The sequence below is a fragment of the Arvicola amphibius genome, chromosome 2 (genome assembly GCF_903992535.2).
Source record: "Arvicola amphibius chromosome 2, mArvAmp1.2, whole genome shotgun sequence".
In the NCBI taxonomy this organism is placed as follows: domain Eukaryota; kingdom Metazoa; phylum Chordata; class Mammalia; order Rodentia; family Cricetidae; genus Arvicola; species Arvicola amphibius.
This window is the reverse complement of record NC_052048.2, coordinates 127,746,171-127,761,005: the sequence shown is the minus strand read 5'-3', so window position 1 is coordinate 127,761,005 and position 14,835 is coordinate 127,746,171. Positions and strand designations below refer to the sequence as shown.

The 14,835-nt window shown below is 44.4% G+C and overlaps 1 protein-coding gene across 1 annotated transcript in view; it reads right to left on the bottom strand.

The window, feature by feature from the left end:
- The window catches only part of Xdh (xanthine dehydrogenase), a 65,778-nt gene that overhangs the window by 14,147 nt on the left and 36,796 nt on the right, over positions 1-14,835 (bottom strand). Inside the window, exons 17-25 of the mRNA XM_038318021.1 lie at positions 13,775-13,944; positions 11,502-11,625; positions 8,312-8,431; positions 7,399-7,495; positions 6,048-6,172; positions 5,150-5,283; positions 4,664-4,751; positions 4,456-4,542; positions 190-381 (exon numbers count right to left, since the gene is read on the bottom strand). Of these exons, the coding sequence (XP_038173949.1) occupies positions 190-381; positions 4,456-4,542; positions 4,664-4,751; positions 5,150-5,283; positions 6,048-6,172; positions 7,399-7,495; positions 8,312-8,431; positions 11,502-11,625; positions 13,775-13,944 (1,137 nt within the window). The remainder of the gene's footprint in view (positions 1-189; positions 382-4,455; positions 4,543-4,663; positions 4,752-5,149; positions 5,284-6,047; positions 6,173-7,398; positions 7,496-8,311; positions 8,432-11,501; positions 11,626-13,774; positions 13,945-14,835) is intronic.

Here is a 14,835-nt window from a genome sequence, read left to right as displayed (position 1 = left end):
CCTCCTCAGTAGCTGTTTATAATCCCTGCCCCCAGGAGATGCCCTAGATAAGACACACACACACACACACCACCACCATCACCACCACCACCACCACCACCACCACCACCACCACCACCACCACCACCACCACCACCACCACCACAACCCCGCCCCCAAGAATCAGCTTAGGCTGTTAGGCCAGCTCACCTCCTCTGCGGGCAGTCCACAGGTCACAGCAACCTCGCTCATCCAGTGTTCTGCGATTAGCATCCCCTGAGGACCCCCGAAGCCTCGGAAGGCTGTGTTGGAGGGCAGATTGGTCTTACATATCCTCCCAGTGCCCCGAATGTTGGGTATCTTATAGGTGTTGTCCATGTGGAATAGAGCTCGATCCATTATCTGAGGCAGAAGAAACCACAGAGTATAGGACGTGGAAATCCACTTACTTCTTTCACGTGTCAGCACAGGAAATGAACTCACGACTGTGTGCCCTAGGCCAGCTGTGAACATCCCTGTTTCAGGCCGTGTTATTTCTCCTCTAGGATAACTTATCCCCCTATGCAGGTCTCCAACTGGTCTCTGTCATGGGAATCCTTCCCAGGACCTCCAGTTGGAACTGTTTGCTCCTTTCAAAATTAAAAAGGTGGTATTTTTTGGTCCACTGCAGGTTTGTTTTCTTTTAAAGATTTGAGTGTGTGTGAGCCTGCATGTGCCCATGTGAAGGCATGTGTGCATGCATGCAGGTGCCTGCAGAGGCCAGAAGAGGCTGCCAAAGTCCCTAAAACTAGAGTTACATGTGGTTAGAAGCCATTTGACACAGGTCTAGGAACTGAACATTGGTCCTCGGGAAGAACAAGTGCTCTTAACCCCTGAACTATCTCTCTAGTCCTATAAATTTGCTTTATTTCCATTAAAATGCACTACAAAGAGTCAATCCCTAGGTAAGTCATGTTCTGTGAACCACCAGTCTCTTCCATGTTCCTTCTTCCACTCTCCTGAAGCAGCCAGTCACCTATAATTTATAAAGCTGCTGCTTCTACTGGTTGGTTGGTCGGTCGGTCGGTCTAGTGTTTGTACATGTCTGTGTGTGTACACAATCATGCATGTGGAGGCCAGGGGTCAGTGCTGGACATCTTTCTCCATCGTGTTTCACCTCTGTTCTGAGACAGGGTTTCCCCCTGAACCAGGAGCCCATGGATTTGCCTAGAATGGGTGATCAGGAAGTTCCAGGGACCCACCAGCCTCTGCCCACCTCCTGTACCCAAACACTAGGCTTGCAGGCAGGTGCTGTTGTATCTGGCTTTTATGTAGGTGCTGGGGTCAAACTCAAACCTTTATGTCTGTGCACTATGTCCCCAGCCAAACTTCTTCATATTCATATCATATTTCAGGGTCCAGTTTCAGATTGTCTCTCTCTTCCTTCCTTCCTTCCTTCCTTCCTTCCTTCCTTCCTTCTTTCTTTCTTTCTTTCTTTCTTCTTGGTTTTTCAAGATCAGGTTTCTTTGTGTAGTCCTGAATATCCTGGAACTTGCTCTGTAGATCAGACTGGCCTTAAACTCACAAAGATTCACCTGCCTCTGCCTCCCAAGTGCTGAGATTAAAGGTGTGCGCCACCACCACCCAGCTTAGACTTTCATCATGCCTTCCCAATTTGGAAGGGGGAAATTTTGTCCCTGCCTTGTCCCCTTTCCTCCCCAGACATACTAGCTTCTCAATATAGTTGTATTTTGGTCAAATCAAAATACTCAGTTTGCTATTATAAATCTGTACACATTACAGCTCAATCAGGAAGTTACTGTGTGATCTCTCTCTTTCTCTCTCTCTCTCTCTCTCTCTCTCTCTCTCTCTCTCTCTCACACACACACACACACACACACATACACACATTTTCAGCTTAAAGATAATCATTAACTTTAGTTTTTCATTGGTTTTATTTTCTATGTATATATTACTAACCCTTGTAAAGTTTCTCTTATTCTTATTCTGTTCAGTTACATCAGATTTTTTTATTTGTTTTATAGAAAAACAAGAAACTACTTCTGTAGCTGACTGACTACTCTAGTTTAGCCCAGCTACCTGCTAAAGCTACTGTTCAGCTTCCGCCTTTAGAGTCGCCTTCACACCCTCCCTGATTCCTTGCCTCTATATTTTTCTGTTCCTGGAACTCAAGTGTTTCTCTTTTAGTTACACTCACTCTTTTCTTGGGGTACATTAGTTAACATTGCCTCAAGAGTGGAGGTACGTCTAAGGCTCAGAGTCAGAGGAACAGGATGCTGGCTATGGGACTGCATCTCCTAGACACTTCTAAGATGCTACACCCATGAAGTCTCTCCAGCATGGCTGCCTAAACAAGACCTCAACAATGACAACACTTACAGACACGCTAATGTGGAAGATGGAAATCCCATGGAGCCTCAACCCTAGACCAAGCACTACAGGCAGCCAAGGGACGCTGAGAGCAGAAGAAACAGTCTTCCCCAGGGAAGTGCCCCAGTTGACTATGTAACATAATACAGACTAAGATGTATTGATGTATTTAGGAATGTGTGTGTGTGTGTGTGTGTGTGTGTGTACATGTAAATGTGAAACAATAATCTTTTAAAAAGAGGCCATAAATTTGAGAGAGAGCAAGGGAGGAGTTAAGGGGAAGAGAAGGAAATGATGTAACTATATTTTAATTTTTAAGAAAAGAATGACTATATGCATTTACTGTGCTCTCACTCTTAACTGGCTCTAAATAGGAGTCTTCATTGTAAATTTACTCATTTCCCACAGTATATCAATAAACATTATATATCCTAATTCCCCAATACTGAGGAACAAGACACCTTCTCAACTCTGAAAAGAACTGTTTTTACTTTCCTAAAAAACTCTAAAACTCAGTATCCAGTTTTCTAAATTTCATAGTGAGCCCATTTTCCTCTATTACACTCGCTAAAGATGCTCTTTTTAAATCTTAAAACCTATGTCCATTAGTTTGGGGCTATATTTTTAAAATGTTTCTTGATAGCCTCTTCCACTGTCTGTTCCCCTTCTTTGTTTTCTGAAACGTTTATGATGTTCACCTCCCGGACTGGTTCTCTGAGTTTTCTCGGTTCTTACCCCACAGTGTTCTCTCTTCAGGGGACAGCCGTCAGCTTTCCTTCAACCTCTCTTACAGTTTTAATTCACAAGAGCTCATTTTCACTGTTGGACCAGCCTAGTGCTGCAGCGTGCTGCTCCTTCTCCATGGCGCAACGCCCAGTCTTCCTGAGGCGACAAATGCCGCCGTTCATTGATTTTGCTGGTTTGTTTCATTTTGGTTTGAGTTTCGTTCCCCAAGTGTAGTTTCATTTACCCATAAATAAATTGCTTTTTGTGTCCCTCTTCTCAAGTCCATTTTGCTTCATTTTACAATCCTATCAACTCCTTCCTTCCTTCCTTCCTTCCTTCCTTCCTTCCTTCCTTCCTTTGTTCCTTCCTTCCATCTTCTCGTTCTGTTTCTCCCACCTATGGTTTCTTTGGGGCAGAAACAATGCCACAGTGTCTTTATGTCACCACCTAGAGCTCAGTGCTCAAAGCACATTTATGGGACTGAATCACAAGGTTTTACGATCTTTTGGGATCACTGCTGCTTGCTTGTCGTCTGATTTACCCTAAAACACCTAAACCCATCACCCATGACAAGAACATTAGAAACCCTTTCTGTTTTGAACACTTGTAATAGTAGGTAGGGAGTGTAACATTTTCTAACTGAACTAATCAACTCCAAGCATAGGGGAGACCCCAAAGGGCATAACAGGAAACCTGCTTTTTCTGGATTGTTACTTTAAAAAAAAATAGGAATCTATACACGTATAGATAGGTATATATAGTCTGGTCATAAAATTAGGCTAATAACTTTTAGAAAGTACTACTAGCAAGGTACATTTGTTAATTCTCACAGATGATTTTATTTCACACACTGCCCCTACTTACTTTCTTTTTTTTCTTTTTTAAACTACAGTGATTGTTTTACTTGGGGGATGTGTCACCGCTTGCATTAACAGGTCAAGGGACAACTTGTGAGAGGCAGCTCTCTCCACCATGTGGGTTCCAGGATTAGACTTAGATCGCCAGGCTTGGTGCCACACACCTTTGCCCACTGAGCACCACCTGGAAGGCCCTACTTTTTATTTTATTTTAATAACCAAGTATTCCAAGCTCATCTGCCACTATGGCAGTAGTAAGGCATGGCCATTTCTGCTGGTATTGTCCTTGCTTAATACAGAAACACCCAAGGACCATGTTCGACATTACTCAAAGTCCTATCCTGGGAGACAGCTGACATTGATATACAATATGAAGACTTCCCCTCTCAACAGGCACCGCTAAGATACGACATAGACATGTAGGTAGGATAAGGTAAGATACATGGATGTTCCAAGTAAACAACAATGCCAGGGCGTGTCCTTGATTTCCCAGCAACCCTTGGGGCATACTGATCCTACTTACACCCCGAGAGAGATCCTCAGTGTTCCCACCATTGCTGAAGTGAGCCACCTCCAGAGCCACTATTCTCCCAGTCTTCATGAAGCCAACCTGATGAAGAGAAAAGCATCCTCAATAGAACCCACATCTCTCTGTCTCTGATCCATGTCTGTCTGTCTCTGGTCCATCCCGCCTGCTTACACTACCCACGGGAACAGAAAAGACCAAGAACCTTGTATTTAGCCAGGAAGGGATGTCTGCCACCAGTTATCAGCATGTCCTCATCACGGTCCAGCATGCAGCGCACAGGGCGGCCTGTCCTGGGGCAGGGAGAGACCAAGAAGGTTAGAAACCCATGAGCCTCCAGAAGCCCATGGCCACGAGTCTCATGGATGCTAAACAGGAAGGAGCTTTGCAATGAAGATACTGTGCTAAATAATACAAGGAGTGCCAGGCTGAGTCCTCTCCTCACTCCTAGGGAGAGTACAGCCAACTATGGAAAGTAAGACATGGATGCACAGTTTCGTGTGCAAAGAAACTAGCTAGGTTGCCCTTGCCCTTATGTCCAAGGGTTCAAAACACAGAAAGCTGAGAATTCAAAGCATCAACAATTACTTTCGACAGGGGGAGAATCTAAAATGCCTTCCTGACCCAGCTGGCCTTATTCTCTTTCCCAGAGAATCTAATTGTGGTACGGGAAGAAAGCCTAAAAACTCACTTGTATGCGGCCAAGGCCACTGCTGTGGACAGCACAGTGCTCCGGGTCTCCTTCCCTCCAAAGCCTCCTCCCATTCTCTTCACTCGGACTACAATCCGGTTATCTGGAACGCCCAACATTTTTGCAACAAAGCTCTACGCAGAGGGAAAAAAGTATATAGCCTTGCATTGATGTATCCTCTGACCTTTTTCCAAGCCTGACCTGAACCTGCCCAAAATGCCTGGGCCTAAGTACCACTATACATTCTAGTATTCCTGGCATAAAAATCCTCCTCACCTCCCAGTGCTGTCTGGTGCCAGGGTCTAGCACTCACTGGTCACCGCAGACCGAATCAGGCAACTCAACTCGCATACTTGCATTTAACCACACGGACAAGATAGCAGCATACTTTAAGAGCAAATCAACATCTCATCTGGCAAGGGCTTTTAGATCAGAGAAGTAGGAGCAGATACCAAAAACCTTGGCAATTTCTATCGTACTACAGGTCACCAAGAAAAGTCCCAGCTGGGGCTGCTAAGTTAGCAGTCCCCATAACTATCACTTAACCCCACACTTGATTTTAAAAGATGAGAAATGTGGGCAAGATATGCCCTGGCCAAGGCCACGTAGCAACAAAATGATTAAAAAAAAAATGAAGACATAATAGGCTCTACTAAAAGTATTAAAATGTATCTAATTGATGCAATAACACTCACAAGCTCCATCTTACTCATGAGAAAACCGAAGCAGAAAAAGTTAAGTAATGAGTTCAGTGCCACCTTGTTGGTGACAGGGTCTGTTCCCATGACTAGTACTCATGTCCCTTTTAGCACCGGTATCTACTTCCTCCCATTCCCCACCCTGTCCACCTAGTCTGCTAGGGGATCTCTTGTCACTGCCACGACTGCTCTGAGCTGACCTGGGTCTTCATGGTGTTCTGTGTGCCCACAAAGAGCTCCATCTCGCCTGACTCGCCTTTGGGGACAGCAATGGTGCAGTTGGTTTCCAGGTAGAAGTGTTCCTGGCCACCGATATACAATTCTCCTGGAAAAGCAATGAGAGACCCCCGATGAGCCCTGTGCTGTAGGGTATGCCTGTTGTGATGGCTAATCTCAGTTGTCAGCTTGACACATCAGTTGAAGAACTCTCTCCATCTAGTTGTCTTGTGCACACATCTGTGGGGCATTTCCTTCATTGGTAATTGATAGAGGAGGCCATCCCCAACTGTGGACAGTGCCTTTCCTGAGAAGGCAGGACTGGGTTAGATAAAGAAGGCTGCTGAGCAAGTCAAAGAAAGCATGCCAGTTAGCAGCATCCCCACTTGGCTGCTTCCGTCCCTGCCTCTAGGCTCTCGTTGGCGTCCCTCAGTCCTCGATAATGGACCTGTGATCCAAATAAACCCTTTCCTCCCAAGGTGTTTCTAATCAGTATTTTATCACAGCAGCTGAGAAGCAAAGCAGAACATTTGCCCAAGGAAATATTCCACCGAGGGACCACCTGCTGGCAGGTGACCTCTGGGTTTCCCAACCGGATACGGCTGCGTAAAGTATCTTAAAATCCTAGCACTCAGGGAGTTACATCTGTTCCTCTAATCCTCCTCCCATCAAAGAAGCCAGAGGAGCATTAACTACATCAGGCTCAGTCTTCTCGCCGCAGCCACAGGGCATCTGGGATTTCTAAAATGATCGTTGTAAAGTTTTGGGAAAGGCAAGAAAAATTGGCAGCCATGACTGAAAACAGGACTATCTTTCAGAACAGAAGCAATCACTCTGTTGGAGACCTAGTGAGCCTGCTGGTGATTTAGCAATGCCCAAGGGTCAAAGTAGAAAGGTATTCTAAGGGAGCTAATGGGTAACCTTGCCTTGGGCTGGGATCTGGGATCTAACTGACAGAGTCAGAGTTCAGGAAAGAGGGGGAAGGGCAGAAGCTCACTGAAGATGGGCAAGGAGCATTTTCAGGCATCTGGGGGAGAATATGGAATTTGTCCCAAAGCTGGACACATCTGTGGCCATTGTCCTCTCTATCACAGCCTTCCAAAGACATAATGTAGGATCACTTAGGTACATCCAGCATTGAGGGGAGATGGGGGATAAAAATGAGGGAGGCTCCATCCCTGCTAACTGCCTACAATTTCATTCCAAACATCAGAGGGCATCTTATGTGGGAAAATGCTATTAATCACTTCCCTTCTCCAGGGCTCCGTGTGTATCTCTTGGATTTAACTGACAAACCAAGGTCCCCATCCCTTCTGCCACATGGTGCCACCATACCTGAGACCACATTGTCAGCTTCAGAAAAGCCTTTCTTGAGATCACCTTTCTCAATTTTTATCTCAGGACCATAGAAGGAGTTGTTCTTTATAGCATCCTGAGGGTTAGAAATGAAACTTCAGTAACAAGGCTTGGGTGGGGTGGGGGTGATGGGAAGGGGATTCTGACCAGAAAGAGAGGGGCTTTCTGAAATGCTGCCTCTCTCTCCTTTCAAATATGTTTCTATGTAGTTATTCATACTCTTAAAGCATGTTCTACTGGAGCTTAGGGAATTGTATTGTGTCTGTCACATCAGTGGCAGATAACCGGCTGAGTTTTCTGGAAAAGAAAAGAATTCTAAGGAGAACCAACTGCAGCTGAAATGTGGGGCAAGGGGAGCTCAGTTTGGCCATTAGTGGACTGAACACAGGAGGGTGAAAGGTAAGGTTTCTCTGGAGCATAAATGCTAGGACTGGAAGGCATTCTAAAATCCATTTACAGAAGGCTCTTAACTTATGATAGGGTTACATCTCAATAATCTATCATATTGAAAATACCATAGGCTAATGATTCAGTGTACCTAACACACCAAGTGAGCAACATTGCTTCCACTAGCTGACCTTAAACAAAGTCTGAAAACCTCTATTAGCTCACAGTTGGGAAAAAAGTCATCTATCACACACCCAGTTTTCACATGCAGTGTGGGCTATCGTATGTGATTCAGAATCTGTGCATTTGCGGGCTATGCTTGTACGCGGTTGGAAATCTGAAGAACTGATGTGATTTAAACATAACCAAGGGAAGCTGGGTGCCAGCTGTAGCCAAACACCCATGTGCTGCTCAGATTGAATGTTCCGTCTCTGCTGGGTCCTCCAAGGAAGGCTAAGAAGGATAAGAGTTGACTTCTCTACAGGAGCAGCCCGGTCTCTGTTACCTCGATTGTGATAATTGCTGGTAGGTCTTCATAGGTTATTTTCACCCTGTTAGCAGCTCTTTGGGCATGTTCTGGGGTGTCAGCGACCACAGCACCAATGATGTGCCCGACACAAGTAACCTAGGATCAGAGACAGGTTACTGAAGTTCATCAAGTTCCTCAGGAAGCAAATCTTTATGGATACTCTAACAAGGCAAAGGTGGTGCCCACCCTTCAGTCAGAGCATATTTTAGGGATGCTCTCATGCCTTCCCATTTCCTGACCCTCCTTACTGGGGGCATGAACCTCCTCACAAGATCACTGGTACCACGATAGAAAGAGATTTGAACTCAATGCCCAATTCGTATATTTTCACTCTGGTAGCTTATTGAGAAGCTGCGTGGGAGAGAATGTGGACAGCAGCTTTCCTTGTCTGCCATGAGCCAAACGGGAGGCACAGCCCAGCAACTGTCTGTCAATGGACAGATGGCTCAGTGATTATGAGCACATGTTGCTCTTGCAGAGGACCTTTGCTCTATTCCCAGCACCCACATGAGCTCACATTCACCCATGAATCCAGTTCCAGGGGATCTTCTGACCTCTGCAGGCACCAGGCATGCATGTGATACACAGACATATATGCAGGCAAAACCCTCAGACACATAAAATAAAAAATAAGTAAATTCAAAAATTTTTTAGAGATAAAGAAAGATTCAGGAGACAACGGGATGATGGCCAGATCACAGCTAACTAAATATTGATCTTGTCTCTCAGCTTCTGTATCCTCCCACCAGACCCCTTTTTTTATGTCAAATCTCCTCAAAGTCCACCCTGTGTCTTATAATTTCATCTAGATTAGCAGTTCTCAACTGGGGGGTTTCGAGCCCTTTGGAGGTCATGTATCTAGTATCCTGCAATCAGATATCTATCTGCATTGTAATCCACAACAATAGCAGTGAAATAATTTTTTATAATTAGGGGGTCACCACGACATGGGAACTGTATTAATGGGTCACAGCATGAGGAAGGCTGGGAACCACTATTCTAGACAGATGTTCTGTAGTGTGAAACGGCGGGGCTGCGTCCTGCCACCCGGCTGCCGGCTAACTTTACACCCGAAATAATTACACGGAAACTGTATTCTTTTAAAACACTGCCTGGCCCATAGTTTCAGCCTCTTATTGGTTAATTCTCACATCTTCCTTTAACCCATATTTAGTAATCTGGGTAGCACCACGAGGTGTGGCTTACCAGGAGAGATCTTAACCTGCGTCCATCTTGGAGAGGAGAAGCATGGAGACTCCTATGGCGACTGCCTGAAGCGTCTCCCCAACTCTACTTCCTTGTTCCCACAATTCTGTTCTGTCTACTCCACCTACCTAATTTTCTGTTCTTAAAGGGCCAAGGCAGTTTTCTTTATTAATTAACCAATGAAAGAAACATAGACAGATAACTCTCCTCCATCAATGTTCCTAAGCTACAGGTCACAAACGCTGCTTTAGAGATGATGACATCAGTTTTTTCAATTTGTAGTGGTGACTGGTTCCCTTCAAAGACCCAGTCTCTTAAAACCATGTGTGTTATACGTGTTGCACATGTTCACGCGAATGTATGTGCACATGCTTGTGAGGGTCAGAGGTCAGCATCAGATAGCTTCCTCAGTTGCTCCACACCTTATTTTTGAGACAGGATGTATCACTGAATCTGAACCTCAGAGATTGGTTAGACAAACTGGCCAGTGGGCTTCAGGGATCTGCCTGTCATGGTTACATGATTACATTATACATATATTATATGTGTATAATGTGGGATGTGGGATTCCCCTCTGTATGCTGTGAATACCATTGGTTAATAAAAAAAAAAAACTGGTTTAGCCTGATAGGGTAGAACAGACCTAGGTGGGGAAAACTAAACTGAATGCTGGGAGAAAGAAGGGCAGAGTCAGAGAGAAGCCATGGAGCCAGAAACAGACACATTGGAACTTTGCCAGTAGGCCATGAGCCTCGTGGTGAAATATAAAATAATAAAAATGGGTTAAATTAAGATGTAAAAGCTAATCAATAAAAAATGAGAGCTAATAGGCCTAGCAGTGATTTAGTTAATATAGTGTCTGTGTGGTTATTTCGGGAGTCTAGGCAGCTTGGAAATGAATAAGCAGCCTCCTTACAATAAATGTGTGTGTGTGTGTGTGTGTGTGTGTGTGTGTGTGTGTGTGTGCCATGGATGTTTTACAAGGATGCTGGGAATATAAGCTTGGGTCTTCATGTTTGCACATACCCGTAAAATATCGAGCCACCTCTTAAAGAACTCTTAATGGATCTCCTTTGGGGATAACTTTAATCAAATACGCATCAGAAAATAAATGAAAAAAAATTGTTATATAGCCTATCTTATTCAGGTGCAAGGTTTTCTAACAACAAGCAACACTTGACACACAAACCTCTGAAGGACCAGTAAGTATGGACCTAACTGGTTCTGCAGTGTTGACCTGCTTGTACCTAGTTGACTCTAACTAAAACGCTTGCAACACTCCCAAGACTCTAGACACTGATAAAATAATTTGTTCTTCTACCAAATGCTTTATAAATTTTCCTACATAAAACCTGTCTTCACAGGTTTTCATTCTTTGCTTCAGCCTCACTTAATTTTTCCTTTTATAAAAGGCAATTAGCCTTCAGCAACACCTACTCGAATCAATTTGCAACCTTTAATCAGTACTAGAATTATAAAATGACCATCTGGGAACTGCCCTGAGAGTGAAGCATAAGGAATTTTGTAGCAACTGTCTTCAGGGCCTGGAGACGCTATTATTGCAGATTTCCATAGAGTTGAAATCAGCAAATGAACTCTCATAGAAGTGGATTGTCTACACCTAGTGGTGAATTATGATCTTGTTCCTAGTTAGCTTATTTAATGTATTCTTATTTTCTTTAGCAAAGGAGCTTAGTGCTATACATTACAATCTTGGTCGTTAACTCTTATATAATTACCAGCCTTGTTCTCCTGCCATTTTGGCACAAAGTCTATGATGCCAGAACAGCAATTATCAATTAAATAACCAAATAGCATATTCTGTCCCTTCGTGGACTACCCTAAATACTGAGCAATTACATGATGGTCACAATATATGCATGATTAGGAATTTGGAGCCATGAGCACAAATTAAATCCATGACATTTATTCCAGTTATTTCTGACAAGTCTAAATATACCTTATCCTTTGCAAAGACAGTCTCATCATTGAAAAGGCCGGTTACGTTACTGTGAGGAATATCTTCTTCAGTGAGGAAGCAAACAAAGCCTGGCACCTTCTTGGCCTCTGAAGTGTCTATGGACCTGGAGGAAGAGCAGAGTGAGAGGCCAGGTCAGTGAACCGTGGCAGGAGACACATCATCTGGCTCGGATAGCCCATCTCATCCAACTATCTGCCTTCTTCTGTCCTGTCCTGAAAATGGTGATTGGATGCCTTCTACTGGGCCAAATGCCGCTGGGGATATAGGATGGATTTATGACCACTTATCAGATGTTAGTCCAGATAAACTGTACTCCAAATACAGCGAATCTTATCCAAGAGAATAGCAGTAAATCTGGAGAGCTCAGGTTAAAATATATCTAAAGCATTTTGGGGCCTTTGCTGTGCCATGGATACAGGGGCCCTGGGCATCTGCTCACAAATCAATTTCTCTTTATACATGAATAGTGCCGTGCCTATAGCAGGGCATCTTACATACAATCAGGCAACGCTGGCCTAGAAAGAGGATGCTGGAGTTGATCAAGTCTAACAGACCACAGAGCAGAGGCAGCCCAGGGAAAGTTCTACAAGTCCTTCAAGGAATCATCTTCAAAACAGTTATTCCTCATTTGAAAGAAAACAAAAAACAAAAAAGTAATTACCATTATCTCCATATTACAGTTAAATTTGGGGAAGTCAAATAACTTGTCCAAAGTCACCCAGCCAGAAAGCAGCATATCTGGGGTTAGAGCCAAGGGTAGCCATGGGGATACTAGGCAAGAAAGCTTCACCCTTCCGACCCACACATTCACACATTGATGGGATGGAGGTTGCTGGGTGTAGACAATGAGTCATGACACTGATAACATGGGCTCAAGGAAAGGACCAAGGAAAAGGACTCACCCTTAGCCCTAGCTGTCAATCAACCGATACAAACACTTCTCCCAAGGCCTAGGAAAGATATTTTGTCTCTAGCTCACCATGCTTGGAGCCTGTCTCTAGGTTAGGAACCCCAGGAAGGAAAGACTGATGGAGAGGCCTGGGTCTGCCCCAAAGCAGAGTGTGTGTGTGTGTGTGTGTGTGTGTGTGTGTGTGTGTGAGAGAGAGAGAGAGAGAGAGAGAGAGAGAGAGAGAGAGAGATTGATTCCAGGCTGTTCTGCTCAGCTACAGGTACCATATCCAGTGCTACTAGCGTCCGAAGCTCAAAGCTCAGTCTCTGGCTGTAAACATGCAGAGGTGTCGGGCCCAGTTCCAATGCTCCTTGGCCTCAAATACAGCCCCTGCTACCTGCCAATCATATCACCTGGATCAGGCAGCTCCTCCTGCCTATGCCTTAGCTCCTCGGCTGCACCTGCCTACAGGGTTGTTGTCAAGAAGAAATGAGCCAATATAGGTAAAATGTGTGAAACTCGCTGAAAAACACTAAGTGCTATGTTGAGTGTTAAGCATTGTGCTCGCCACTACTTGGTTATGGTGGTAATTCTTGCTGTTCGTCCCTTAGCCTCTCACTGGTATAGAAGACTGTTTTCTCTGCTAGGTGTGATGTGGACACATTTGGGGACCCTCACAAACACCCTGATACAAAACTCCAGAGCAGGTACAGGTCTCAGCAGCTATGCCTGCCCTGTAGCTCTGCAAGGATTCAATCCCAGCTTTGTGAGGCTAAGGCTAGACTCTTTTCTGTAGTGCTAGCTAGCAGTTTTTTTTGATGTTCTGCATGTGTTCAGTCGGGTCTCTGAATGTCAGTCCTACCTGGTCCTGTTGGGAGCTTGTCACCTACACGCACAGCTTTTCAGGCCAAGAGTGACCTTCCTGCTCAAAGCCCAAACTGTCCTCTTACCCTCTTACCCGCCCAATGGGAGAACTTCAGGTACCATGTGTGGAGCCCAAGCCTTCCTGCTGCTCTCTGATGGGTTTGAGAGGACTTCCTGCAAGCTTTGTTTTTCTATCCCATTCCCTCTGGATACCTTGCTTAGCCTAGATATAGTAGAGAGGGCATTGGACCTTCCCCAAAGCAATGTGCTTTACCCTCTCTGAGGAGTGGATGGGAGGTGGGGTAAGTGAAGGGGATGGGAGGAGGGGAAGAAGGGGCGACTGGGATTGGTATGTAAAATGAAAAAAAAAGATAGTTTTTCTTTAAAAAAAGAAAAAAAATATTTTATATAAAGACCTTCTCGCTCAGCCTATGATGGAGAACCCTCAAGCTGCCTTCATTTTCACTGCCAGCAGAGCATGCTGGGACACAATACTCACGTGATCTTAGCATGGGCCTTGGTGCTGGTGACCAGCTTGAGAGACAGCTCATTCTCATAGCGGGGAATGTCATCACAGTACACAGCCTGTCCCGTTGCCTGCATCTCTGCAGCCAGGTGAGGCAGGGGCCGGCCCACCATATCCTCCTCAGACTGATCTTTGGGCACCTCCTGAAACAGTATGTGCACCAGTCAGACTGAGCTTCTGAGGACAGACACTGATCCTCTATAGGCCCAGGGTACGTTGAGAACTAGGGAAAGCCAGTGGGCAATTAAGAAGTCACTGACAAGGTATTCATAGTATAAATATATCAAGAAGCAAAAGAACCTAAATATACATGAGCTACAAACTGGGTTTTACTGTATTTATACAGTGGAATAGTATGTGACCTTTAAAACATACTTTTGAAGAATTTAAAGCAGAAGAAAGAATGATTGTATTAAGTATAAAAGATTCTATATGTGTGTATGTTGATTAATTTTATATAAATAGCACATGCTACTAACATGCATGTGTATCCACATAAGCAAAAGAAAAAGAAACAAAAATACAATGACTTTCTCTCAGCGGCGAGATTTTGAGATACTTTTATTTCCATGTTCATACTTTACTATAGTTCCCAAAGTGTTTTATTAATTTTATTATCAATTTCTATCTTATGTGTTTTTCAGAGTAGTAAAGTGTCTAATATTTACTGAGCACTTTTGTGAGCCACGGACTTAGAAGTGGTTTAATTTTATTTTTTAGTAATAGAGACGGACCAAGGCCTTACCCTTATCAGGCCAGTGATCTAGCACTGAACGTAAGCCCTCCCCCACTCTGTGAAACAAGTCACCATTGGCCACATGTGCAGGTGGGTCTAATCGACTTTCCTAAGAGGCTCAACGGCGGTTTGTCCGAGGTTACAGAGTCAAAAAGAGACAAACTTTGGATTCTGATCAGGCAGCCATGTCCTAGAGTTCATCCGTGGGCCACCAACTCAGGGCTCAGCAAACTGCTGCCCCTGCTTGGTTCTTTAAATAGTTACTGAACTTGTTCACTCGGATGGTTTGTTTTGTTTT